Below are 27292 nucleotides of genomic sequence, written 5' to 3' on the forward strand. Positions count from 1 at the left end.
GGTTCTGCATGGTCTCCTTGGCCTCCATCTTTCCCTCCTTGGATCCAGGGGACCAGGCTCAACTTGAAAGATGCATATTTCCACGTTGTCATCTTCCGAGTCCACAGAAGGTTCCTCAGGTTTATCATAAACCAGACCCATTATCAGTTCACCATCCTCCCCTTTGGTCCGTCTGCAGCCCCTTGGATTTCTACAAAATGCATGGTGATGGTAGAGGCCTTTGTCTACCCGTACCTCAACGACTGGCTAATCAAGGGCCACTCAATGGCTCAAGTGAAGAACAGCATCAGCCTGGCCCAAGCCACCTTCTGAGCACTGGGCCTGTTGATAAACAAGCAAAAGTCAACATTCACTTCAGTCCAGAGAATAGAGTTTATTGGGGCAGTTCTAGACTTGACCCAGGCCAAAGCCTCCCTTCCAGAGGCTTGATTCTGGACAACATCGGATCTTGATATTCAAGGTCAAGCTCACCCCATCTTGACAGCCTGGTTCTGCCTCAAACTTTTGGAACACATGGTCAGGTGCACTTACATGGTATGTCACTCAAGGCTGCACCTCAGACCCCTGCTGACTTGGTTGGCCTCGGTGTGCTCACCAAATCCACTTGGACTCAATGCTTACAGTTCCTGCCCTGGTCTTCACCTCCCTTTACTGGTGGAAGGACCTGCAGTCAGTAACTGCAGGCATTCCCTTTGTTACCCCCGCAGCCTTCAGTGTCTTTAAATTTGGACGCATCTGATCTAGGTTGGGGAGCTCACCTCAGGACACAGGGCCTGTGGTCTCAGGAAAAGCCTGGCTAGCTCAGTTGATAGAGCATCAGACTTTTAATCTGAGGGTCCAGGGTTTAAGTCCCTGCTCAGGTGAGGAACTAGTCATCAAGATCTTAGATATAGTACTCTTTGATGTTACTATTGCGGGGAGGGATAGCTCAGTGGTTTGAGCATTGGCCTGCTAAATGCAGGGTTGTGGGTTCAATCCTTGAGGGGGCCATTTAGGGATCTGGGGCAAACATTGGGGATTGGTCCTGCTTTGGGCAGGGGGTTGGACTAGATGACCTTCTGAGGTCCCTTCCAACCTTGATATTCTATGAAGAGCTGTCCCTGCACCTAAACATCAGAGAACTCAGAGCGGTCCTGTCATAAATATAAAGGGAAGAGTAACCACCTTTCTGTATCCAGTGCTATAAAATCCCTCCTGGCCAGAGGCAAAACCCTTTCACCTGTAAAGGGTTAAGAAGGTAAGGTAACCTCGCTGGCACCTGATCCAAATGACCAATGAGAGGACAAGATACTTTCAAATCTGCGGGCGGGGCGGAAATAAAGGGTGCATCTGTCTGTGTGATGCTTTTGCCGGGAACAGATCAGGAATGCAGCTTCAGAACTTCTGTTAAGTTAGTAAGTAATCTAGCTAGAAATGCATTAAATTTCCTTTTGTTTAATGGCTGGTAAAATAAGCTGTGCTGGAGGGAATGTATATTCCTGTTTTTGTGTCTTTTTGTAACCTAAGGTTTTGCCTCGAGGGGTTCTCTATGTTTTGAATCTGATTACCCTGTAAGGTATTTACCATCCTGATTTTACAGAGGTGATTCTTTTACCTTTTCTTTAATTAAAATTCTTCTTTTAAGAACCTGATTGATTTTTCATTGTTCTTAAGATCCAAGGATTTGGGTCTGTGTTCACCTGTACAGATTGGTGAGGATTCTTATTAAGCCTTCCCCAGGAAAGGGGGTGTAGGGCTTCGGGGGGGACATTTTGGGGGAAGAGGTCTCCAAGTGGTCTCTTTCCCTGTTCTTTGTTTAAAACGCTTGGTGGTGGCAGCATACGGTTCAAGGACAAGGCAAAGTTTGTACCTTGGGAAAGTTTTTAACCTAAGCTGGTAAGAATAAGCTTAGGGGGTCTTTCATGCAGGTCCCCACATCCATACCCTAGAGTTCAGAGTGGGGAAGGAACCTTGACAGGTCCTCTTAGCTTGCCAAGTGTTCCTTCTCCAGATCATGGGCAAAGTAGTATGAGTGCTTACTGACAACACGGCAGCTATGTTCCACATCAGCAAATAGGGAAGAGCACGCTCCTCCACCCTGTGCTAAGAGGCTATCTGTCTGTGGAACTTCTGTGTGAAACACTCCATCCAGCTTGAAGCTTCCCATCTTCCGGGAGCCTGGAACGCCCTGGCCGATCACCTCAGTAGATCTTTCTCCTCTCACCACAAGTCGTCCCTTCACCCAGAGGTGACCATATTCATCTTCCAGAGGTTGGGGATTTCTCCAGGTAGACCTGTTCACAACCAGGCAGAACAAGAAATGTCAACAGTTTTGCTCGCTGCGCAGACACAGCCAGGGCACCTTCTCAGACGTCTTCCTGCTTCCACAGACAGGTTCCTATTCTGTGCGTTTCCTCCAGTTCCTCTGGTGCACAAGTTCCTTCTCAAAGTCAGGTGGGACAAGGTATGGGTTATTGTTCTAGCTGCACCAACGCTGGGTTGACACACTACTCGACTTGACAGTAGCGCCCTCGCTGCCACTCCCACCCCTCCCGGACCTGCTCTGACAAGATCACAGCTGCTTACTCCACCCATGTGGAAGCTGCATGGTTGAACCCGGAGGAACAGGCCTGTTCAGAGCAAGTCCACCAGGTTTTGCTAGGTAGTAGGAAGCCGTCTACTAGAGTTATTTACCGGGCCAAGTCGAAGCATTTCTCAGTATGGTCTTCCCAACAAGGCCTTTTGCTGACTCGGTCTTCCCTCCAGTCTGTGCTGGAATACCTGCTCCATCTGAAACAACAAGGTCTGGCCCTCGCTTTCATCAAGGTACACTTAGCAGCGATCTCGGCCTTCCACCCTCCGGTGACCGGTGGGTCGGTCTTCTCACATGAGATGTCCATTTGCTTCCTTAAAGGGTTAAAAAGACTTTACCCTCAAATTTGTGAACCAGTTCCACCATGGGACCTAAACCTGATCCTGTCAAGGCTCTCAGGTCCTCCCTTTGAACTGCTAGCATTGAGTCCTCTGTTGTACCTCTCCTGGAAGGTCACCTTCCTGGTGGCAATTACCTCAGCCAGAAGGGTCTCGGAAATCAGGACCCTTATGTCAGAACCACCAAACATGGTGTTGAAGGACAAGGTACCCCACGCAGCGTTTCTTCTGAAGGTGGTCTCGCAGTTCCACAAAAACCAGGCTATTTGCTCCCAGTTTTCTTCCTGAAACTGCATAGAAATTCAGAGGAGCAGTGTCTTTACTCGTTGGACATTAAATGTCCCCCAGCCTTCTACAGCCATTCCGTAAATTCATGCAACTCTTTGTGGCAATAGCAGATAGGATGAAAGGCCTACCGGTTTCAGCCCAGAGAATCTCATCTTGGATAACCTCCTGTATTCATGCATGCTACAAGCAGGCGGGCTTCCCACCTCCTGCTATCTTGATCGCCAGTTTGACAAGAGCTCAGGCCTCATCAGTGGCATTTCTGGCACAGGTCCTGATCCAAGACATCTGGAGGGCTGCGACCTGGTCATCAGTGCGTACTTTCTCCTCCCACTACACCATCGCCGAACAGGCTTGAGATGATGCCAGGTTCAGAAGAGCAGTGTTGCAGCCAGCATGTCCATGAACTCCAAGCCCACTTCCTTGGGTACTGCTTGTGAGCCACCTAACGTGGACTGGACATGATCAAGCACTCGAAGAAAAAAACGGTTACTAACCATTATGTAACTGTTGTTCTTCGAGATGTGTTGCTCATGTCCATTCCATGACTCACCCTCCTGCCCCTGTGTTGGAGTTAACTGGCAACAAGGATGAGAGGGTGTGAGGCTGGCAGTGCCCCTTATACCTGGGTATAAGTGTGTGGCACCAGGGGTTGCTAGAGCCAGCCTGACGGATACCACTGAGGGGGACGTTTGTGGCGACAGTACCTGCAATGTGCACACACCTAATGTGGAATGAACATGAGAAACACATTTCGAAGAACAACAGTTATGGAAAGGCCAGTAACAGGTTTTTTTTCTGGGCCTTGTGGTTGCAGAGGGAATCTGGAAAATGCCCTCACTCCCCTGAAAGGCTCAGAAACCAGTCCTTGAAGAACAAGCTCCCACAGTGATTATGGTTAAAACCTCAGGATTTTGGGGGCCTAGTTCTTGATTTTTGAACCCCCGGGGTTAGTGGTGTCATGGTCATGGAGTGACACCATGACACCAGCCGCTAGGTCCCATGCTGGCATTTACAAGAGCTGTCACCCTCCATGAGCACTCTATGCAACCACACCAAGTGTATATAGAGCTGTGTGGGTGACCTACCCTCAATTCCTTCTCTACTGCCTCGGCTGGAGACGGAGCTGTAGCGTGTCCGTCTTGTGTGCATCTCGGCATGTTCTTGCAGTTAGTTTAGTGGTTCTAGTTCGCGCTAGTTGTCAGTACAGGACTGCTGCTCCTCTGCCCCGCACACCCCTAGGAAGCTGTGGGGGGGAGCGAGGAACAACATCAAGGCTCCCTGCATCCAGGTCACTTTCCCTGTCTGGGCTGCATATGGAGAGGGCACGAGAGCAGCAGCTCCTGATGCCTCACAGCCCAGCCCAGGTGGGGAAAGTGACCTGGATCCAGGGAGCCTGTGTGGGTGTGCGTGTGTATGTGTGTGTGTAAAAACAGCTAACAAAAGCCAAAGCTGGCCGTAACACCAGCCATGTGCTACTCCCACAATCTCATCCTTCACATTTCTCATATGAACTACCAGGGCTTGAATTAAATTTTTGTATGAAATTGGGGCAAATTTAAAAGCCATTTAAAATGTTTTAAAAATAAAAAATATGAAAAACTTTAATACAATTTATTTAGCGTCATTATTCGTACTAGTCTTGCTAGTCCTTCCCCCAAGGCAGAGAGGCGCAAAGACTAGGATCAGGACCAGCTGTGCCCCCAAAATACGAGGCCAACCCTTTTGGGGATTGGTCCTGCTTTGAGCAGGGGGTTGAACTAGATGACCTCCTGAGGTCCCTTCCAACCCTGATATTCTATGATAACTCTCCAAATTGGACCAGACCCAGACCAAACTGGACCCAACCCGCGTCCCTCCCCAGACCAAACGGGACCTGACCTACATCCCTTCCCGTCCGAACCCCCTGAACTGGACCAGATCCACATCCCTCCCTAGACCAGAGACGCTTGTGGGGGGATGGGGCAGGGGGCACTGGATCTCCCCCAGAGGGGCTGGTGGGGGGATGGGGTGAAAGGACTTCAGTTGCTGTACAGGGCCCAGGCCAAGGGGGCTTACCTGGAGCAAGGCGCGCCCACTGGTCGGGGTGTCCATCCATTGGGTGCTGGTGCCGCCTCCTGCCCAGCATGGTCTGGGACCCCCATGCTCCCCAGCCTCTGCATTTGAATAATGGCGGGGCTGGGGTAGGGGCAGGGGAGCTGCATGCTCAGCACCCTCCCACCAGCGCTGCCCCAGGCCTGGCAGGGGCCTGAGAGACCAGGAGGAAGCAGGGGCCGTGCCACGGGGGAGCCCAGCGGTCTGCAGCATGCGGCAGCCAGACACCCCTGGGCCCGCAGCTGAGCCTCCCCCTCTCGGCCCTCCCAGTCACTCCACCAAGCGGTGCGAGCCTCTGGCGGGAGGAGGTGGGGCAGGGCCGGAGTGGAGCCGCAGTGGCTGAGGGCCTCAGCTGGCCGAGAGGAGCAAGTGGGAGGGGGGGAGGAGACAGGGAGAAGGCAGCCCTGGGCCCGCCAGCCGAGAAGAGCAGGGGGTGTGGGGAGCTGGGCTAGGTGGAGAGGAACCAGTGCTGTGGCCGCGGCATGCAAGTGGAGCATTGGGCCAGCACATGGCGCCTTCTTTGGCAGGCCATATGCAGGAATTCTGTTACTCCAGAGACTTGTCGGTGTTAGACAAGCCGGAGTCCCCACTGCTTATGGCTACCAAACAACTGTAGGTACTGAGACCCCAGTCTCTGGATTACCATTGCTTCCCAGTACCACAGGACTCTCTGCCCTTTTCTACTGCCCCCCACATTGGAAGACATTGAGGAGAATGAAGGATTCATTCAATCAGTCTGGGGTTCCCCTCTGCATCATTGCAGGAACCCATGCTCTGACAAAGATCCTCGCCCACATCAGGAAAGGTGGCATCAGTCCTGGGTCCCACACTCTCTCCCGTATGCCCCCACCCCACACATGACCATGCTGGGCTCCTTGGGCACCATACTGGCAGCAACTTGCCCAGACCTCTGGTTCCACTGCACCAGGAAACTAGGGTCAAACATTCTCCTCCACCAAACCCCCAACACGAGGATGTTAGGATATAGATATTCAGGGCTGTCTGTAAAGGCCTATACTTTAAGAATTGAGGTATGTGTTTATCATTTAGCTAGTTCTAGAGGTATAAAAGAAAGAATCAAAATCACTGTCTGCCTGTATAGGGCCTTTTCTCACTGTGACAATCTGAGGCCCTGTTCTTAGGCTAAGGCCTTTGGCTAAGCAGCAGAGGCAGCCATAAGCTGGGAAGCGACTGGTCACATCCTCACATTCCAAACTAGTCACATTAAAATAAGGTGCTATTGGGCATTATCAGGACAGGATTGTATTCCTATCACCTCCAGAGAAAGGGAAGAGCCTAGAAGATGTAAAAGGAAACTTAGTTTGATAGCATCCTGTCTGGCAAGAACTCACTTATCAATAGCTGGGATGTGAAATCCTCACTTCTGTATTGTTTTGTCATTATAGTTCCCACTTTGCTATTGTTTGTCTGTATAATCTCTGTCTGCTTCTGTGATTGTTCCTGTCTGCTGTATAATTAATTTTGGTGAGTGTAAACTAATTAAGGTGGTGGGATATAATTGGTTACATAATCATGTTACAATACGTTAGGATTGGTTAGTTAAATTTCAGGAAAATGATTGGTTAAGGTATAGCTAAGCAGAACTCAAGTTTTACTATATAGTCTGCAGTCGATCAGGAAGTGTGTGTGTGGGTGTGTGGAATGGGGGTGGGGAAATTGGAATCATGTTTTGCTAAAGGGGAGGGAATGGGAACAGGGACACAGGTAAGGCTCTGTGGTGTCAGAGCTGGGAAGAGGGACACTGAAGAAGGAAATTAAAATCATTGCTTTCTGGAAGTTCACCCCAATAAACGTCAAATTGTTTGCACCTTCGGACTTCGGGTATTGTTGCTCTCTGTTCATGCAAGAAGGACCAGGGAAGTAAGCGGGTGAAGGAATAAGCCCTCTAACATCTTGGTGCCGTGACTTGGATGCATCGCATCGGACAAGTGAGAGGCAGCCTGTAAGTCCCCCTCCCCAACAGTCCATGCAGCTGCTTGGAGGGGGTATCGCGAACTCTCGTGATGGTAGTTGTGGGTTCTGGCAAGCCAGGGTAAAGGATTTTTTGGATAAATGGATAAGAACGAGGGCCCATACCAGGTGCAGGGGTCAACCTGGGATGAGATTAAAAAGGAAATGGAGGCCGTGTTAAGAGACCCCGAGGGATGCGGGGTGGCTGAGGAGCCCACCCTCCTTTGGTATATGGGTAGTGGAAGAAGGTCCCTGCCCATTGGGACTGAATGCCTCCCAGGGAAAGGAGGCACTTCAGTCCACTTGTGAGAGGTTTAAAGTAAGGGCAGCATTATGGGAAGCTGCCAGTAATCTTTCAAGTTTGGTGCTGTTTCAGCAAGGGCTGCTGAAGGGTTGTAAATTAGTTAGGGGTGGTTAAAGATGATTTGGCACAACAGAGTTTAGAATCAAAAGCAGAGTTAACAGACCACCTTTAGAGACTGGAGCTTGGACTTGGTCCTGGCGGGGGGCGGGGAAGGTTTCAAAGTGAAAAATGATAGGGTTTTCAGGAGCAGGTCACAACCCCTACTCTTCTCCCAGACCCAGGATGAGAACCTGGGGGTAAGGGTTCCCAACTGTTTCAACCCAGGGAGCCTACTCTTGACTCAGAACTAACTGTATCCTTTTCTTCTTTTCCTTCTTCTTTTTCTCAGTTTACTTAATTTGCTGCTGGTAGCCTGTACTTCAAACTGACCTGACAGGCTTAATTGGTTTCTTTCTACCTCTTCTCCCTCCTCTCCCCCTGCCTTTCCACATTTTTGTTTTTCTAATGTTTTAATGGAGGGTACTTTGGATACTTATGTAAAATGTTTATGGTTATTTTGAGCAATGTATGATGGAGGTCTGCTGTATTCCACTGGAATTTTTTGGAGTAAAAAATCCACAGGCAACCATGGGAACAAATGTTTTACTGTCTTTTTGAACAGTCTCAAAGTAAAGACAGCACAGGTTAAGGCAGCTGTGTGGGAATCATTGTAATTGGTGGCTAAGTTGTTCCAGGAAAATTGCACTACCTTAAAGAACTAAATGTAGGAGTAAGTAATTTAATGAAGTGAGTGAAAAGTTACAAATAGCTTTTTCAAAAATTAATAATACAAATTTTGGAGAAAAGTAAACATTTGAAAGTTGTGGAAATGGTAAAAGGTAACAGTTGTGGTGTTACAAGAAGGAAGTTTTTGGTTTAATAATAAAACCCAGTTATATAAATGTAACTGTATGTGCAACTCTGTGCAGTCACATTGGATGGAAGCTTGGTAATTAAATTATCCAAGGGGGTCAGGTAGAGTGGCTACCACCACCACTATGCTTCTGTCCCCAGAAGCCTTTACAGCTATTCTGAGGGGAAATGGGCCCTTTTCCCACAGAAATGGTCTATAAGGGACTGCTGCAGGCAGCAGACGGAGAGAGAATCGGATCAAAATTATTTGACTATTGGGTAATCAAAATTGCTAAAGGAATGTAAGAGGTTTCTATTGGAACTTAACTTGGCTGCCCTGGCTGTCTCTGGTTGTACAAGATGGGAGTGTAATCAGGGTACAGTTGTGTGGAAAAAGAGTAATTGCAGTGCAAGGGATGTTAGGCAAATGAGAATTGTGTGTGTGCTCACAGGAAAAAGAAAAGGAAAAGGGGAGGAATGATGGGAACACTGAGCTTCTTCTTAACCCTTTACAGGTGAAAGGGTTTTGCCTCTGGCCAGGAGGGATTTTATAGCACTGGATACAGAAAGGTGGTTACCCTTCCCTTTATATTTATGACACGCCCCCCAAATTACAGATAGGGTGAAACGCTGGCTGTGATTTCTTCCTGGAGCTCTAGGAAAAACAGAGTTAATAAGACACATGCACCTCTAAATATACTATTAACTGTATAAAGTCTAACAATATTTCCCACAACTCAAGGACGATTTTAATCAGTTGATTCTGGGAAACTTTCATGGGAGAGTGCATCAGCCACTTTGTTAGAAGCTCCTGAGATGTGTTGTATGTCGAAATCAAAATCTTGGAGAGCTAAACTCCACCAAATAAGTTTTTTGTTATTTCCCGCGGCGGTATGAAGCCACTGTAGCGTAGCATGGTCGGTCTGCAGGTGGAAACGCTGTTCCCAAATGTATGGGCCTAGCTTTTCCAGAACGTAGACGGGGGGTTGGCAACACGTGCCAAAGACAGCATGCGAGCTGATTTTTAATGGCATGCTGCTGACTGCCGGGTCCCAGCTGCCGGCCCCGCTCAGCCTGCTGCCGAACCCAGGCCGGGACCCCAGCAGGCAGCAGCATGCCATTAAAAATCCTGCCCTCCCCTCCCCTGCCTCTTCTCCCAGCATGCTTGGCTCCTGCCCATCCTCCTCCTCTCCCTGCCTCCGATCAGCTGATGGCCCTTGCGAGGGAGGGGGAGAAGTGGAGCGCGCTCACTGCTCCGGGGAGGAGGCGAAGAAGTGGTGGGGATGGGGCATGGAATCGGGGCATATCCCCTCCAGCCCCATGACATGAGCCGCTCTGGGCAGGGGGCTGGGAGCACCGCCACGACCCTAGCCTACACCCTCTGCCCTGACCCCTCCACCCCTCCCACACTCCCAGCCTTCTGCCCTGACCCCTGCACCCCCCACGACCCCAGCCTTGACTCCAGCACCCCCACACATACCCAGCCCCCCCCCACACCATGCCCTGACTCCTGCACCCTCCTCACACACCCCCAGCCCCCTGCCCTGACTCCTGCACCCGCCACACATACCCAGCCCCCCCACACCCCATGCCCTGACTCTTGCATCCCCCACATTCTCACCCCCACCCTGAGCACCAAACGGGAGCTCCTGCAACCGCCCCCCCCATATTCCTACCTGCACCCCTTGCACCAAATGGGAGCTGCCAGGTAAGCACTCCACCCCCAAACCTCCTGCCCCAACCCTGAGCCCCCTCCCTCATTCTAGCTCCTGGACAGACCCTACACCCCAACCCCCAGCCTGCTCCTTCACCCCCAGCCCTGTGCTCAGTGCACTCCCACCCTCAGCTCAGTGCAGAGAGAGAGAGAGGAAGAGAATGGGCTAGAACCAGGGGGAAGGTAGGTACCCCCTTTATGTGGGCAGGGCCGGGTTCCCAGACCGGCAGTGGGCTGAGCAGGGCCAGCAGCTGGGACCCTGGCTGGCAGGAGCTGGCGGACAGAATCCCAGACCGGCAGTGGGCTAAGTGGCAGCGGGCTGAACCGCTCAGCCCACTGCTGGTCTGGGGTCCCAGCTGCCGGCCCCACTCAGCCCGCTGCCGGTCTGGGGTTCTGGCTGCCAGCCCCCTGCTCAGCCCACTGCCGGCCTAGGTGAACGGAACCCCAGGCTGGCAGTGGGCCAGCGGCGTAAGATCAGCATTTTAATTTAATTTTAAATGAAACTTCTTAAACATTTTGAAAACCTTGTTTACTTTACATATGACAATAGTTTAGTTATATAATATATAGACTTATAGAGAGAGACCTTCTAAAAAACTTTAAAATGTATTACTGGCACACGAAACCTTAAATTAAATTGAATAAATGAAGACTTGGCACACCACTTCTGAAAGGCTGCGGACCCCTGGCGTAGACAATGGCGTTACATTCCTTTTCACTGATTGACCAGTGGCTTTTCCTCTCAGACAGCTTCTTGCTGAGAAACACAACAGGATGGAACTCTTGATTCGGTCCTTCCTGCATTAAGACTGCTCCCACACGATGCTTGGACGCGTCTGTGGTTAATAGGAATGGTTTGTCAAAGTCTGGGGCCGTTAGCACAGGGTCAGACATGAGTGTTGCTTTATGCTGGTTAAAGGCCTTCTGACACTCTTCAGTCCACTGAACTGCGTTTGGCTGTTTCTTTTTGGTTAGGTCTGTCAGTGGGACGGCGATTTGGCTGTATTGCGGTACAAATCGTCTGTAATATCCAGCCAAGCCTAAGGAGGGTTGGACCTGTTTCTTTGACTTTGTGACAGGCCACTTTTGGATAGCATCCACTTTGGCCTGTAGGGGGTTGATAGTTCCTTGACCCACCTGGTGTCCAAGGTAAGCCACTCTGTTTAGGCCTATTTGACACTTCTTAGCCTTAACAGTTAGTCCTGCCTCCCTTATGCGCTCAAAGACTTTTTGTAGATGTTCCAGGTGTTCTGCCCAGGAATCCGAATATATGGCCACATCGTCAAGGTAGGCGACTGCATATTCTCCTAATCCCGCTAGGAGACCATCTACAAGTCTTTGGAAGGTGGCGGGTGCATTCCGCAGCCCGAAAGGGAGCACATTAAATTCATACAGCCTGACGTGTGGTGAAGGCTGACCTTTCCTTGGCGGATTCATCTAGCAGTACCCCTTGGTTAAGTCCAAGGTAGAGATGAACTGGGCCCGTCCCAGTTTCTCTAATAGTTCATCTGTGCGTGGCATTGGATAGTTGTCGGGGCGAGTTACAGCATTTAGCTTACGGTAGTCCACGCAAAAACGTATCTCCCCATCTAGTTTAGGATCTAGAACCACTGGAGATGCCCATGCACTGCCTGAGGGGCGGATGACAGCCATCTGTAGCATATCCTGCATCTCCCATTCTATAGCAGTTTTAGCTTGAGGGAGACACCCGGTAAGGTTGAACTTTAATTGGGTGAGCATTACCTGAGTCAATGGAGTGGTATGCCCATTCAGTCAGTCCTGGGGTGGCTGAGAACGTCGGTGCGTAGCTAGAGCACAGCTCCTTGATCTGCTGTCGCTGCATACGCCCAAGGGTCATGGAGAGGTTCACCTCTTCCACTCCACCATCACTTTTCCCTTCGTAGTAGACACCTTCAGGACACTCAGCGTCATCTTCTCCCTAGGCTGTAAAGTGACAACTCTTTAATTCTCTGGAATAAAAGGGCTTTAGAGAATTAATATGGTACACCATTGCTGCTTTATCAACTGTAATGGCCCCTTAACCTCGCGGCCATATACAAGTTCAAATGGTGAAAACCCTAAACTGGGATGGGGTACAGCTCTGTAGGCAAAGAGCAACTGCTGCAACACTAGGTGTCAAACACTGGAGTGCTTATTTACAAATTTATGTATCATGGCCCCCAAAGTTCCATTAAACTTCTCCACCAGGCCATTTGTTTGATGATGGTAAGGGGTGGCAACCAAGTGATTCACCCCATGAGCTTCCCAAAGGCTTTCCATAGGTCCTGCCAGGAAATTAGTTCCTGCATCTGTGAGGATGTCGGAGGGCCAACCTACCCTGGCAAAAATGTCTGTTAGTGCCTGGCACACACTTTTAGCCCTAGTTTTGCTTAGAGCTACTGCTTCCGGCCATCGGGTGCCAAAATCCATGAAAGTCAGTATGTACTGCTTTCCTCTGGGTGTCTTTTTTGGAAAAGGACCCAGAATATCCACAGCTACTCGCTGAAATGGAACCTCAATGATGGGGAGTGGCTGGAGAGGGGCTTTGACCTGGTCTTGGGGTTTTCCCACTCTTTGGCATACCTCACAAGACCGGACATAGGTAGAAACATCCTTGCCTATTCTCTCCCAGTGGAACGACTTTCCCAAATGGCCTTTGGTTCTGTTCACCCCAGCATGGCCACTAGGGTGATCGTGAGCTAAGCTTAATAGCTTGGCCCGGTATTTAGTTGGAACTACCAACTGTCTCTGAGGATGCCAGTCTTCCTGGTGTCCACCAGAAAGAGTTTCCTTGTATAAAAGTCCTCTTTCTACAACAAACCGGGATCGATTAGAAGAGCTGAGAGGCGGTGGGTTGCTCCGTGCCGCCGTCCAAGCTCTCTGGAGGCTTTCATCTGCTTTCTGTTCGGCCTGGAACTGTTTCCTTGATGCTGGAGACATCAGTTCCTCATTGGATTGTGGACCTGGGCTTGGTCCCTCTGGAAGCGATGCAGGGGATGGGGCTGTTTCCGTTGACTGTGAACCGCTCTCTGCTGGGACACTATGTTGGGGTTCAGGCTCCAGCTGAGCCTCTTGTGTAGGGTTATCTGCTGCTGCCAGTGCAGGTTCGGTGGGGCCCTCTGGTGTTGGGGTTGCAAGTACTGGATTCAGTGCTGGTACTGGTTCTGGTGCTCGTTTTTCCACCGGTTCCAGTTCTGGGACTGGCTCTGTCTGGGTCTCTGTGACTGGATGCACTACTGCTATTTCAGACGTTGGCCTGGGGTCCGGGTCCATCACCTCTGACCGGGTCCTGGTAGAAGTTTCCGGAATAGAGCTAAGAGTGACAGCTTGCTTAGCCTGGCTGTGAGTGACCATTCCCAACCTCTTGGCTAGCTTCAAATGATTGGCCAAGTCTTCTCCCAACAGCATGGGGATGAGATCATCATCATAGACTGCAAAAGTCCACGTTCCTGACCAGCCCTTGTACTGGACCAGCAACTTGGCTGTAGGCAAGTCAAAAGAGTTTGACTTGAAGGGTTGAATCATCACTTAGACCTCTGGGTCGATTAAATTGGGGTCCACTAAGGAAGCAGCAAGTTTCCCTCTGCTCTGAGGGTATCTGGGAGGCATCTGGGCCTGAGGATGTCTGGTGTGATTCCGGTGCAATGAACTGTAATCAGTTGGGGTTCTTGGGGCAGTTGGCCTTTACATGTCCCAGCTTATTACATTTAAAACATCATCCAGCTGACGGGTCACTGGGGCGAGGTGGGTTGCTGGAGAATGGTGTGGCGGGATGATAAGGTGTCTGGAGTGTTCCTTGGGGTGTAGTTGGGGCCTTGGGCTGCCCCCAGTAGTAGGGTGTGGTCTGAGGTTGTCCCTTTTGGTATCCGCTCCAACTGCGACCAGGGTTGTTCCTCTCTCCTCCCTCCACCCGTTTTGTTCCAGTTTGCTCCGCCTCTCTGGCGGTCTGGGACTGCTCGTACAGATCAGCATAAGAAGCAAGAATTCCTGCTGAGTCCATTTTCTTATCCCATAAACACTGTTTTATATCATCCTTGGACATATTCAGGAATTGCTCCTCTATCATCAAATTCCGTATTCCTCCAAAGTTAGTTACATCCCATCCGTTGAGCCATTTATCAAACAGATCTGTCATCTGGTTTACATAAGCCACATTACTTAGTCCAGGTCCTCTCTTAAGGGCTCTAAATTTTACTCTGTAAGTTTCAGGTGTAACTTGAAATTGTTTTAAAACCAAATCCTTGAATTTATTGTAGTCAGAAGCCTCCTCAATAGGCATCTTACTGAATAAGTCCAGAGCTCTTCCAGTCAATTTTGCGACCAATGTGGTCATCTTGTGAGCTTCAGGAATTTGATGGAGTGTGCACAGTCTCTCAAAGGTGAGAAAATATTCAGCAATATCACTGGATTCATCGTACTGTGGACATAATCACTCCCATTTGTGGATTGTTGGGGAAGGATTGTTCGGGTTATTCGGTATATTCTGCTGAGACTTTGCCTTCTCCATCTCCAGTGCAAGCTTCCTCTCTTTTTTTCCTTCTCCTCCTCAGCATGCTTCCTCTCTTTGTCCTTCTTCTTTTCTTTTTCCTTTGCCTCCTGTGGGCAGCCTCCATTTCTTTTTCTTTTACCTCCATTTCCATCTGTCTGAGTTCTACCCATCATAGAATCATAGAATCATAGAATATCAGGGTTGGAAGGGACCCCAGAAGGTCATCTAGTCCAACCCCCTGCTCAAAACAGGACCAATCTTTCATGTTCCTTTTGTCTTTCCTCAGCCTCAAATCTGGCTAATTCCAGCTTCTGTTGAACATTGCATTCCGCCATCTTAACCTCTCTGTTTTTAACTAACTTTACACCCAAGAGTTAGAAAGAAAACGAAAAAAAAAAATCTGGCTTGTAAAATTTTGCTGTGTTGTAACCTGATACTTTTTGTCTCTCTCTGATAGCTTTTCTCAGCCTACAAAAAGATCCTTTTGTTATGCCTACTGCTCTGTCCCCCAGGCAGAGACACAGAATCAACAGCTGCAATCACCTTTTACAAAACCTTTTAAAATCCTGCTGTGTTTCTGGTTCAAAATGATTCCACCGCTTTGCCACTATGTCAAGGTTCCTTCGTAGAATCATAGAATATCAGGGTTGGAAGGGACCTCAGGAGATCATCTAGTCCAACCCCCTGCTCAAAACAGGACCAATCCCCAACTAAATCATCCCAGCCAGGGCTTTGTCAAGCCTGACCTTAAAAACTTCAAAGGAAGGAGATTCCACCACCTCCCTAGGTAACCCATTTCAGTGCTTCACCACCCTCCTAGTGAAAAAGTTTTTCCTAATATCCAACCTAAACCTCCCCCACTGCAACTTGAGACCATTACTCCTTGTTCTGTCATCTGCTACCACTGAGAACACTCTAGATCCATCCTCTTTGGAACCCCCTTTCAGGTAATTGAAAGCAGCTATCAAATCCCCCCTCATTCTTCTCTTCCACAGACTAAACAATCCCAGTTCCCTCAGCCTCTCCTCATAAGTCATGTGTTCCAGTCCCCTAATCATTTTTGTTGCTCTCCGCTGGACGTTTTCCAATTTTTTCACATCCTTCTTGTAGTGTGGGGCCCAAAACAGGACACAGTACTCCAGATGAGGCCTCACCAATGTCGAATAGAGGGGAACGATCACGTCCCTTGATCTGCTGGCAATGCCCCTACTTATACATCCCAAAATGCCATTGGCCTTCTTGGCAAAAAGGGCACACTGTTCACTCATATCCAGCTTCTCGTCCACTATAACCTCTAGGTCCTTTTCTGCAGAACTGCTGCCTAGCCATTCGGTCCCTAGTCTGTAGTGGTGCATGGGATTCTTCCGTCCTCAGTGCAGGACTCTGCACTTCTCCTTGTTGAACCTCATCAGATTTCTTCCCCACTCTGAACTCTCAGGTACAGATGTGGGGACCTGCATGAAAGACCCCCCTAAGCTTATTCTTACCAGCTTAGGTTAAAAACTTTCCCAAGGTACAAACTTTGCCTTGTCCTTGAACAGTATGCTGCCACCACCAAGCATTTTAAACAAAGAACAGGGAAAGAGACCACTTGGAGACATCTTCCCCCAAAATATCCCCCCAAGCCCTACACCCCCTTTCCTGGGGAAGGCTTGAAAAGAATCCTCACCAATTGGTTCAGGTGAACACAGACCCAAACCCTTCGATCTTAAGAACAATGAAAAATCAATCAGGTTTAAAAAGAAGAATTTTAATTAAAGAAAAGGTAAACGAATCACCTCTGTAAAATCAGGATGGTAAATACCTTACAGGGTAATCAGATTCAAAACATAGAGAATCCCTCGAGGCAAAACCTTAAGTTACAAAAAGACACAAAACCAGGAATATACATTCCCTCCAGCACAGCTTATTTTACCAGCCATTAAGCAAAAGAAAATCTAACGCATTTTCTAGCTAGATTACTGACTAATTTAACAGAGTTGGAAGGCTTGCATTTCTGATCTGTTCCCGGCAAAAGCATCACACAGACAGACAAAACCCTTTGTCCCCCCCCGCGCCCCCCCCCCCCAGCTTTGAAAGTATCTTGTCCCCTCATTGGTCATTTTGGGTCAGGTGCCAGCAAGGTTACCTTAGCTTCTTAACCCTTTACAGGTGAAAGGGTTTTGCGTCTGGCCAGGAGGGATTTTATAGCACTGTATACAGAAAGGTGGTTACCCTTCCCTTTATATTTAAGACCGTCTCTGAGCTGCTAACAGCTTTGGATCCAAAAGCAAGTGAGAAAGAAGGGTGTGAATGCAAATAACCTAGCTGATTGGGGAAGAAGAGAACTGCGCATAAGTGGCAGCACAAAGGAGCTGCAAATAATAAATACATCTGGTCAGCAAACAAGCTACTAGAAGACTCAGATTGTGGCCCTTCAGGAAAGGGAGGTGAAAAAACAAGTCAAGTCTGAAAATAAGGGGGACAGACTAACCCTAAGGGGTGTGTGTGTGTGTATACAGTGCTGAAATCTAAAGCTGTCTCCCTCAGCTATTACCAGAGAATAAACTTAAAGCTTGGTACAGCAGAGAAACTATTGCAAACCTGGTCTGTTGTACAAGAGGGGAAACTGAGGTACACCACCTCATAAATTTCATAAATGACCAGTGAGTGGGGTAATTCACTAGCCTGACTATAGAACAAAATAAGGACAGCCTGAAGGTAATTCTTCTGTTTTTCCTGCAATTAGCAAGGAAATTTGTAAAAGTAAGTGGTGGTATTATTAAGCAATAATCTGTCCCCACCAGGGGGATGAAAATGGTTTCTTTTGTTTTTCAGACACTCTACAAGCAAGCTGGTGCCAGCGGAAGAATAACCCAGGATACTATGAATCTATGTTTTGTATTGTTTGTCTATGGTGTTTGTCTTGTTGCTAGCATTGTTGTGTTTCAATGAACAAAAAAACCTCATGACGTGGGTGGGGATGGCTTCAAAAGGCTAACCTGGGGGGAAAGATGTGTATGGGAATGCAAAAGGCTCAACTAGGAGGCCAGCACCTGTGTAATAGCTACCATGATACCTGGAAATGGAACGGCAACTAAGGTGGGCCCCACAAGCCCTATGGGAATAATGAGAAGGGGGGGAGCTCGCTGGGAATCAATGGAGGGGTATGTGAAATCGTGTAAATCCAGAGAAGATGTTTGGATGTCGTCCTCTCCTATGACTATGCAGGAGCAGGATCAATGGCCAATGTCAAGGGGTGGACAACTGGGTGTAAGTGAGCTGTAGCTCACGAAAGCTTATGCTCAAATAAATTTGTTAGTCTCTAAGGTGCCACAAGTCCTCCTTTTCTTTTTGTGTATAAGGTGTTTTGCTGGAAATCTACATATTACTAGAAGGCACAATTACACCATCCCATAACCAAACTACACACATCTACATGCTGCTATCTGGACTTTGGTGCACAAATGGATCTGTAAATCCTATTGCTGTGAATAATCAAACCAGGGCATATGGCCTGATTCCATACCAAGTGGTTACGTTGGTTAGAACAATAACCCATTTCTCTGTGGACATTGAATGGACTTATAATATGGACAAAAGCATGCAAAACCTGCAGGGGCAGATCTTGAGCCTGTCAAAGGAGGAGAGGCAGTGTTTTGGTGGTGGCTCGAATGTTGAACCATACTGCAGTGGTCAAAACTCGGTGTTGCTGTGGATTATCATAGCAGCTGATGTATTGTTAACTGTACTTGTGTTACGTTGCATATGGAGATAACCTATAAGTAATGTAGTAAGCCCTCCCCCACAGTGTACTAGACAACCTGTACCCAACCTTCTCGGGCCCACTATAATGGGAAGTCTGGAACACTAATTGGAATAGGTGTGGTATGCCCGTACGAGAGAAGGTATAAAAGAAAGAATCAAAATCACTGTCTGCCTGTATAGGGCCTTTTCTCACTGTGATAATCTGAGGCCCTGTTCTTAGGCTAAGGCCTTTGGCTATGCAGCAGAGGCAGCCATAAGCTGGGAAGCGACTGGTCACATCCTCACATTCCAAACTAGTCACATTAAAATAAGGTGCTATTGGGCATTATCAGGACAGGATTGTATTCCTATTACCTCCAGAGAAAGGGAAGAGCCTAGAAGATGTAAAAGGAAACTTAGTTTGATAGCATCCTGTCTGGCAAGAACTCACTTATCAATAGCTGGGATGTGAAATCCTCACTTCTGTATTGTTTTGTCATTATAGTTCCCACTTTGCTATTGTTTGTCTGTATAATCTCTGTCTGGTTCTGTGATTGTTCCTGTCCGCTGTATAATTAATTTTGCTGGGTGTAAACTAATTAAGGTGGTGGGATATAATTGGTTACATAATCAAGTTACAATATGTTAGGATCGGTTAGTTAAATTTCAGGAACATGACTAGTTAAGGTATAGCAAAGGAGAACTCAAGTTTTACTATATAGTCTGCAGTCAATCACGAAGTGGGTGGGGGAAATGGGAACAGGGAATGGGGGCGGGGAAATTGGAATCATGTTTTGCTAAGGGCAGGAATGGGAACAGGGCCACAGCTGTAAGGCTCTGTGGTGTCAGAGCTGGGAAGGGGGACACTAAGGAAGGAAACTGGAATCATGCTTGCTGGAAGTTCAACCCAATAAACATCGAATTGTCTGCACCTTTGGACTTCGGGTATTGTTGCTCTCTGTTCATGCGAGAAGGACCAGGGAAGTAAGTGGGGGAAGGAATAAGCCCCCTAACATGGTGGAGAAGCTCATTATCATGAACGCCCCCCACCTGTCCATACTTCAAGGTGAGGCTCTGACCTGCAGGGGTGCTGGGCTCCCCCTGTGAGGGTCTGTGGCAGGTCCAGGGCAAAGGAGGCTAGTTCTTGCAGCGCAGGCGGCTCTGGCACCTGCCAGCAGCACGGAGGTCCCGACCAGGTGACAGTGGCACTCCTTGGGGTGGGGAGGCAAGGACTCTTGGGGTCTCTGCGTTGTGGCTGGGGCTCCCTGCCTCCACAGGGTCTGCAGGCTCTCCGAGCACCAGGCCAACTCAAGCAAGCTCTGAAATGACGTCACTGGCACTTGCTGTGAGCCTGGCATGTGCTGTGACTTTGGCTTCTGCCTCTGGTGGGAGCCCTGGGTGTTCCCGGGGGCACCGGGGTAGGAGACCCTCCAGCCTCAGCATGTCTGTGTCTGCTTTTCTGCCCACCTGCTGCAGAGTATGTAGCCTGCCGGCTGCTGCATTCCAGCTACATATTGATGTTCCGGCTCCAGAGGCTGCCTGAACTGCTCTTGTCTTTGGGTGACTCCCAGGTGAGAGCGGGGGGTGAGTGGGGTGGGAGCAGGGAGTGGAGCTGGTTGGTTGGGGGAGTGGGAAGGGACCTGGCAGCTGTGGCTCAGCTTAACTAGAATTCCAAATGTGCCGGTTTATAGAACTGCCCCTTCGCTCTCCGCCAGAGTCCTGGGTGCAGCCACCTCTGGGGAGGGGATGTGGCACCTGGTAACCACCCACTATGCAGCATGTTAGGGCTGGAGGTCAGGGATGCAGGGTGGAATGGCCCCAGTGGGAGTTTAACCCTGACTCAGGAAAGCTGCCAGGGGATTGTTAATGACCGCAGACAGTTACAGCTCTGGTGTGCAGCTCCTTCAGCACCCCATACAGCCCTGCTGGGATATTGGAATCAGCACTGGCTTCTGAAGTTAGGCCTCCCCACCCCCAGCACCACTGGGGCCAGCACAGTGCAGGGGGAGAAAACCTGCCCACTGAGTGGTGACTCGCACTGTGTCCGGCAGTCCCTTGTTTTTCAGCTGGCGGGTAAAACAGAGGCCCTAATCACTGGCATTTGTTAAAGATCCCAGGTGCTTTTTGCAAGGGTGCTGGCCTAGCTGAATTCTGGGATTATACCCACCTATACTGGAACTGGTGCAAGGAGTAGCTAAATAGTAATCCAATAAACTCTGGTTCGAAGGGAGCTGAACTTTATACTAAAGGACCCTGGCCCTTTGGAGCAAGGTGCTTTGTTCTGGGCTGCCTAGAGCCAGACTTCAGGAGAAAGGCAGGAAAGTCAAACCCATGAAAGAAAATAATTAGCCAGTGGAACTCACTGCTACAGGAAGTCATTGAGGCCTGAACTTAGAGAGGTTCAAACAGGAACTGGATGTTTTTCTGGGTAAGGAGAAGAGCCAGAGTTGTTAGGTTATGACCAAAACCAAAGGCAAAACACCATGTTGGCCAGGAGATGGACAGTCCTGCTTCAGGGCTTTAGTGTATCTCTATCAGAACCTGGGAAGAGACCTTGCGAGGGCTAGGGGTGGGTTCTTACCCCTTCCTCTGTAGCAGCTGGCACTAGTCCTGTCAGATATGGGATCCTGCAGTAGATGGGGTGTGGGGTTGATCCATGGGTTATGCCCATGTGCCCCCCCCCACCCCCCCGGCTGTGTGTATGTCCTGTCCATGCCTGACCTGGAGGCAGGAGCTCAGCAGTGTGACTGCCTCTCTCTCCATCCCCCAGGGCCCGACAGGCTCTTCCCGCTTGCTCACTGAGGAGACGTATTTTATGGTCCCTCATTGTTCTGAGACTCTCCCCTGGGATTTGGGATGCTTGTGTGACTCTGTTGTGGGGAGGGGCGGGACTTGGCCCTCTCTACATGTGCTTTTATGGGCCCCTACCGGGGAGACAGCCCTTGCTTGATCAAAGCCACATGGGGGCTCTAGGGCTGTGCTTCTCAACGACCAGTGCGAGAACCAGCGCTGGTCCCTGAGATCTCCCTGACACGCTTTAGGAAGGCTGCAAGCTTGTCCCTGGTATGAAAAAGGTTGAGAAACACTGTTCTAGGAGAAGCAGCATGAGCATGCGAGGGGTCCATTCTGGGACAGAGGAGCCCGAATAGGTCAGATTCCTCCATGGAGGCCGCTGACTCCATGCTAAGCCTGCAGGCTAGGAAGAACGGGGGACAATTCTGGGGAGCACCTCAGTTGTCCCAGTAGCTGGTCAGGGTCATCTCGGGCGGGGGGGGGGGGAGCCCCCATGAGCCAGGGCCTTGACACTAGGTGGAATTCTGCTTCTGCATTTCATGGGGGCTCCCCATCCCTGCTGCGGGGGGGGGTGCTCGCTAGCTCTGGATGGGGGTTAAGATTTGGGGAATACCAGCCTGTTGGCCAGGAGCCAGGCCCCTGCCCCTTTGGCTCGCCAGGATCTGGATCTGAGCCATCCCTGCGGAGGGATTAGGCTGCCTGGTTCTGGATGGGGTTTGTTTGCTGGGAGCCCTCCGCCTGGCTCACCAGGCCCCGGATCTGAGCTGTCCCTGACCCCGGCTGTATCTGTCCTGAGGCAGATGTTGAAGGAGATGTTGGCCGGCAGGAAGGCAGTAATCCAGAACCCTGAGCAGTGCCTGACAGCACAGGAGTTGAAGGCCTATATCTTCAGCTTCTCCAAGCCTGGAGCACTGACGCCACCCCTTGATTACTACAGGAACGAGTTCAGGTAGGGCCCCTGCCCCTCCATGGGGCTCGACCCTGTGCCGCACACAGAACCCAGTGAGGTACCCCTTCGATGCTGGGGAGATGGGTTGGGTGGGGGCGCAAGTGCTGGGCTGGAAGGAGCCAGGAGGGGGAAGTGGCTGCTGCAGTCCCACTGGGTGCCCAAGCAGCCCTGCAGGGAATGAGTGGAGGGGCTAGTAGGTGGCAGCCCCGAGGCAGGAAGGGATGTGCTGGGGCCTGCACAGGGCTATAAGATCCCATTCCACCAGGTGCTTCCCCTAACAGTGCACAGAGCCAAGGGCCGGGGGATCTGCGCACACTGGGAGCTGCGGCCCCTCTCTGCTCCCAGCACCAAATCTGCAGTGTAGTGGCCCCTGGCAGAGTCTGGTGCTGCCAGAGGTAACTATGTGCATGTCGACACTACACATGTAAGTTGACCTAACACAGGTCAACTTACAACCACTGCAGATTCATATCCACACTACCCTCCTTACTAGCACGCCTCCACCGACTTAAGTGGGCAGTTCAGGGGGCTGAGAGCCTGGGCTCTCAGCTCTGTGTGTGGCTGCCCCACCCCCTTCCCCAGGCTCTCAACTCCCTTCTCCCCACCACCAGGAGCCCTGCTGCCGCCCCCCCCCCCGGGCTCCCCACGGGGAACTCCGCACCCAGATCCTGGGCGGCTGCGAGGATCCGGATGGGGAGCCGGGAACTGGGATTCCGAGGGCAGCCGGTCTCTAGCTGGAGCCCTACACCCGCCCCAGGGTGACAGCCTGAACTGTGACATGGGCTCCAACAGGGAGCCATGAAATTGACAAGAATGACAGCCAAGCGCTGATGTAAGTGACCACAGGGATGCTGCGTCGCCCTATCCACACCGACTTAAGCCCTCCGCCTCTTGTGGAGGTGGACTTGTTATGTTGGAGTACTAGGGCACTTACGTCAGCAGGAGCAAGGCTGTAGTGTTACTCCTGGGGGAAGGCTGTGTCACGGCATGTGCACAGACTTCATTTCCCTGGCAGATTTCTTTGCTTCCCTGAAGAAAAATTATTTTCTGGCAGGGAAGCAAAGGGAAGCTGCAAGAGCAGGCATGCACCACTCCCTAGCTACACAGGTACATCATTTCAGGCATCTGGAGCAGCTAGTGGAGAGGTAAATCACACCCCAGCCAGTGGCTCCTACCCTGAGCTGGGATCAGCTGATCGTCCCAGCTGGGCTGGAGGCAGGAGAGGACGGGACTTCCTCTTCCCCTGCATGGAGTGGCTGGGGCTGTGTCAGACTCACCTGCAGAAACCTCCCCCAGCTGCAGGAAGCTCGGCATCCTCCCCTGCTTCCTGCCTGCATCGCTCCTCAGCTGTGGGGGCAGGGGGCAGTGTACAGGGAGCTGCTCCCCCATCCACCCAACTTCTGTACACCTGGACATCCCATACCCGGACACCCCTGCCAAGTCTCACCCCGTACACCCAGAACCCCCCAAGCCCTCCATACCCGAACCCCACCCCACTGAACGTCAACCCCTTCATCTGGAGCCCCCCTGCACCCAGACCCCCTGCACCCAGACCCCCCGCCACTGAGCTCCCTACACTCAAACCCCCATCCTGACGAGCCCCACCCCATGCACCACCCTGAGCTTCCACATCAAGACCCCCAAGCCACTGACCTGCAACTAGCTGCACCCAGATCCCCACCCCACCAAGCCTCAGTCCCCCAGCACCCAGACCCCCCTGCTGAGATCCCCAAACCCAGACCCCTGTGCTGAGCCCCAACCACTTTCACCTGGAGGACCTGCAGAGTCCGATTGCACCTGGAAACGCCCCCCACCCCCATGGGCCTCTGTGCATCAGATCCCCTCATACCTAGCCCCACCACTGAGCTGCTTGCATCCAGATTGTTCCACACAGAATCCAATCCCCCCACACTGAGCCCCTCCACACTTAGCTCCTCCCTGGTTGAGCCTGCCTGCCCCAGACCTGGTGTGCCTGGTGCAGAGGGGCAGGGCCCCAGGGTATTTCTGGGGTAGGGCCAGGCCTTGTGCTGTGTTAGGGTCGGGTGCAGTCTCACCACTGAGTCCGTGTCCCGGGGGTGAGGTGTGGGAGGGCTTCAGGGTGATCTCCCACCTTCATTCAGCCATTGGCCTGTGCTCCCCACTGCCATGCTGGCGCCTCTGCATTTATTTATTGACAAATAAAACTTGCAGAATTAATTTTTTGGCACAGAATGCCCTCAGGAGTAGCAGTGTGGACACTGATATAGCTAGGTTGATGTAAGGCAGCTTACATCGACCTAACTGTGTAGTGTAGACAAGGCCCTAGTCGGGTGCTGTCAGGTCTGTGAGTGGCAGGACAAGACCCCCGGGCTCTCGCTGGGGGTCCAACCATGGAGTTCTGGGAAGGCAGGTGCCAGTCAGGCAGCTGCCCCAGAGGCTGTGCTGCCCTCATCAGCACTAAGGTAACCTGAACACCCTCTCCCGTACCCCGCTTACCCTCCTGTCTTCGCCCACCATCCCTGTGCTGCCCTGTGCTGTGAGGGGGCTCTGGGCCCAGTGCCCTGGGCAAGTGGTCACCTCTCTCTCTCTCTCCCTCTCCCTGCAGCAGGAGCCCCATGCAGTGCAGGGACATGCTGGTGCCCACACTGGTGATCTTGGGGGAGAAGGATGTGTGCCTGGAGGCTGGGATGATCCCCTTCCTGGAGCAGTATTTGCCAAGCGCTGCCACGTGGGGCGCATCCCTGATGCCAGCCACTTCGTCAGCGAGGACCAGCCTGACAAGGTCAATCAGCTGATCTGGAGCTTCCTGCGGGAGAGTGACTGAGCAGGGCTGATGCCGTGCCTGGGCCCCATTTACAGCCTTGGGTGTGGCACGGCAGGGACCTGATCCTGGCAAATCAGCCCCGGGACCCTCCACTGGGCCAAGCCCCACCTTGGCTCATATCCCCCACGCTGATTGGTCTTGTGCCTGGGGTACCATCCCTCAGCAGCAGGCCACCCCTCCAGATCCTGCCTGAGCCCTCCTGCAGAGAGGAGCCCTTAGCTCCCAGACCAATAGGTAGGGCCCTACCAAATTAAGGGTCCATTTTGGTCAATTTCATAGGATTTTAAAAATCGTAAATTTCATGATTTCAGCTGTTTATATCAGGGTGTTGTAATTATAGGGGTCCTGACCCAAAAAGGAGTTATGGGAGGGTCACAAGGTTATTGTGTGGGGGGGTTGCGGTGCTGTTACCCTTACTTCTGCACTGCTGCTGGTGGGGCGCTGCCTTCAGAGCTGGGCAGCTGGAGAGCGGGGGCTGCCGGCCGGGAGCCTGGCTCTGACGGCAGAGCCGCCCCCAGCCACAGCACAGAAGTCAGGGTGGCCTGGGATGGTATTGCCACCCTGACTTCTGCGCTGCTCCCTGCAGAGCTGGGCCCTCAGTCAGCAGCCGCCACGCTCTGGCTGCCCAGCTCTGAAGGCAGTGCAGGAGTAAGGGTGGCAATACTGTGGCCCCCCCCTCCTAAAATAACCTTGTGACCACCACCACCCCGCAACACCCTTTTGGGTCAGGACCCCCAATTTGAGAAACGTTGGTCTCCCCCAATGAAATCTGTATAGTATAGGGTAAAAGCACACAAAAGACCAGATTTCACCATCTGTGACGCGTTTTTCATGGCCGTGAATTTGGTAGAGCCCTACCTACAGGGGTTCATGATAGTGGGGTACCTCTTTCATAGACTAGGGAGAGGGTTGTAGTTGGCAGGAGACTCTGCCCAGCCACTCCCCCCACCCTCTCATTTCCATTCCTGGCATCAGGACTGCGCTTGGCTGGAGTGGATCCCTGCTCCTGCAGAGCCCATTGCCAAAGCTGCTGGCGGGGCAGGGGGGAGGAGGCTGCAGGTTTGGGCTCCTTGGGGTGAAGTGACCTGTAAAACAGCAGAGTTGGAGACCCGAGAAATGCTGAGTAATGCACTCCTCAAACATGGCCCTTGAATCACCTTGGGTGTGGCTTACCCCACTTACCCTCCTGTCTTCGCCCACCATCCCTGTGCTGCCCTGTGCTGTGAGGGGGCTCTGTGCCCAGTGCCCTGGGCAAGTGGGTGATGCCTGGAGAGAAGCAGGATCTCGGCCTCCCTTCTCCAGCCAGGAGCTTCTCTGTGTCAGTGCCCTTGCACCCAGTGGGTCTTACTCTCCTAGGCACTACTGCAGTACACATGATGATGGTCTTTTGTGTCCAGAAGGGGAGCTGGCTGCTGGCATCTCTCTGAGCAGAGTGAAGGTGATTTGGGATGCCTGGTTTGGGGAAGCATAACAAGAATACTGCATTTCCTGGGATCTAAGCACTTGGTCTTCAGCTCTGTTGTTCTTGGCAGGTGGGAGCTTTGTGCGTGGAGTCGGGGTTTCACTGCAGTGGTGCCAGGGCAGGGTGTGTGTGTGTGTGTGTAACATTATCTGATTAAAATATGACCATGCAAATCATTGATACCACTGTTATATAATTGCAACAAATCTTATACAAAATGTGACGCATGGCCGGAAAGGGTTAAGCATCCTGCAGGATAAATGACCCAGATTCAACCACTGGAGACATGTTAGAAAAGTATGTGAATGGTAATTAGGGCTATTCCATGGTAGATAGGCTAGAACTTTGAAATCCAAACCGATGTTGTTAGAAATTAAAGGTGATGCTAATTGTATGTGTTTACTCATATCTTGTTTAATGTTAGACATGTAAACAGACAGTTCCTGTCTGTCACTATAGCTATTGATTCAGAGATCAAAAGAGAATATTAGCATTTAGATGAATCTTGGGTGAAATAATGTCATTGTCTATATGTCTCTTTAAAGTTTGTGATAGACTGCCTAATGGATAGATTGCCTTATATTAATTTGTGTAGCTAATTGCTGGTGATGCTTAGGAAATAGGTCTCCATAATTGCCTATTGTTCACCTAAGGACTCCGACCTGTCAAAGGAGGCCTGAAACTTTATAAAGTTCCCTTGGGGGGTGATCCTTTTTATCTCAGACCTGCTTGATGCTTCATGCAGGGGAAGCTTAAATCAAAAGGCTGAGATCTCCAGTCCTACTCTGGAATCACCCTGAATATGGACATTGGACTAATTCTGAAAGAACTCTTTGCAACTACAAAGCTCACCATCTCTACTTTGAATTTAATCTCAAGAACTGTACTCATGTCTGTATGT

General features: G+C 50.8%; 2 protein-coding genes and 1 non-coding gene across 4 annotated transcripts in view; all 3 read left to right on the plus strand.

Annotated features, from left to right (window-relative positions):
* BRD4 (bromodomain containing 4) overlaps positions 1–17966 on the plus strand; it is a 244767-nt gene extending 226801 nt beyond the window's left edge. The window contains exon 19 of one of the 2 annotated variants that reach the window (XM_043533007.1): positions 17476–17966. In XM_043533007.1, coding sequence (XP_043388942.1) covers positions 17476–17592 — 117 coding nt within the window. In that variant the 3' untranslated portion in view covers positions 17593–17966. Of the gene's footprint in view, positions 1–17444 lie in introns of both variants that reach the window. The other variant, XM_043533006.1, reaches the window with a different exon arrangement.
* TRNAK-UUU lies at positions 791–863 on the plus strand. The gene has a single exon. It is a non-coding gene; the product is annotated as a tRNA-Lys (tRNA).
* A 1324-nt stretch (positions 17967–19290) lies between the features above and the next one.
* EPHX3 (epoxide hydrolase 3) lies at positions 19291–25281 on the plus strand. Its single transcript, XM_037883976.1, has 3 exons — positions 19291–19955; positions 21978–22126; positions 24711–25281. The coding sequence occupies exons 1-3, from the start codon at positions 19902–19904 to the stop codon at positions 24898–24900; spliced, it is 393 nt and encodes a 130-aa protein (XP_037739904.1). The 5' UTR covers positions 19291–19901; the 3' UTR covers positions 24901–25281.
* Positions 25282–27292: the final 2011 nt, after the last annotated feature.

This window comes from Chelonia mydas, chromosome 20 (genome assembly GCF_015237465.2).
Source record: "Chelonia mydas isolate rCheMyd1 chromosome 20, rCheMyd1.pri.v2, whole genome shotgun sequence".
NCBI lineage: Eukaryota > Metazoa > Chordata > Testudines > Cheloniidae > Chelonia > Chelonia mydas.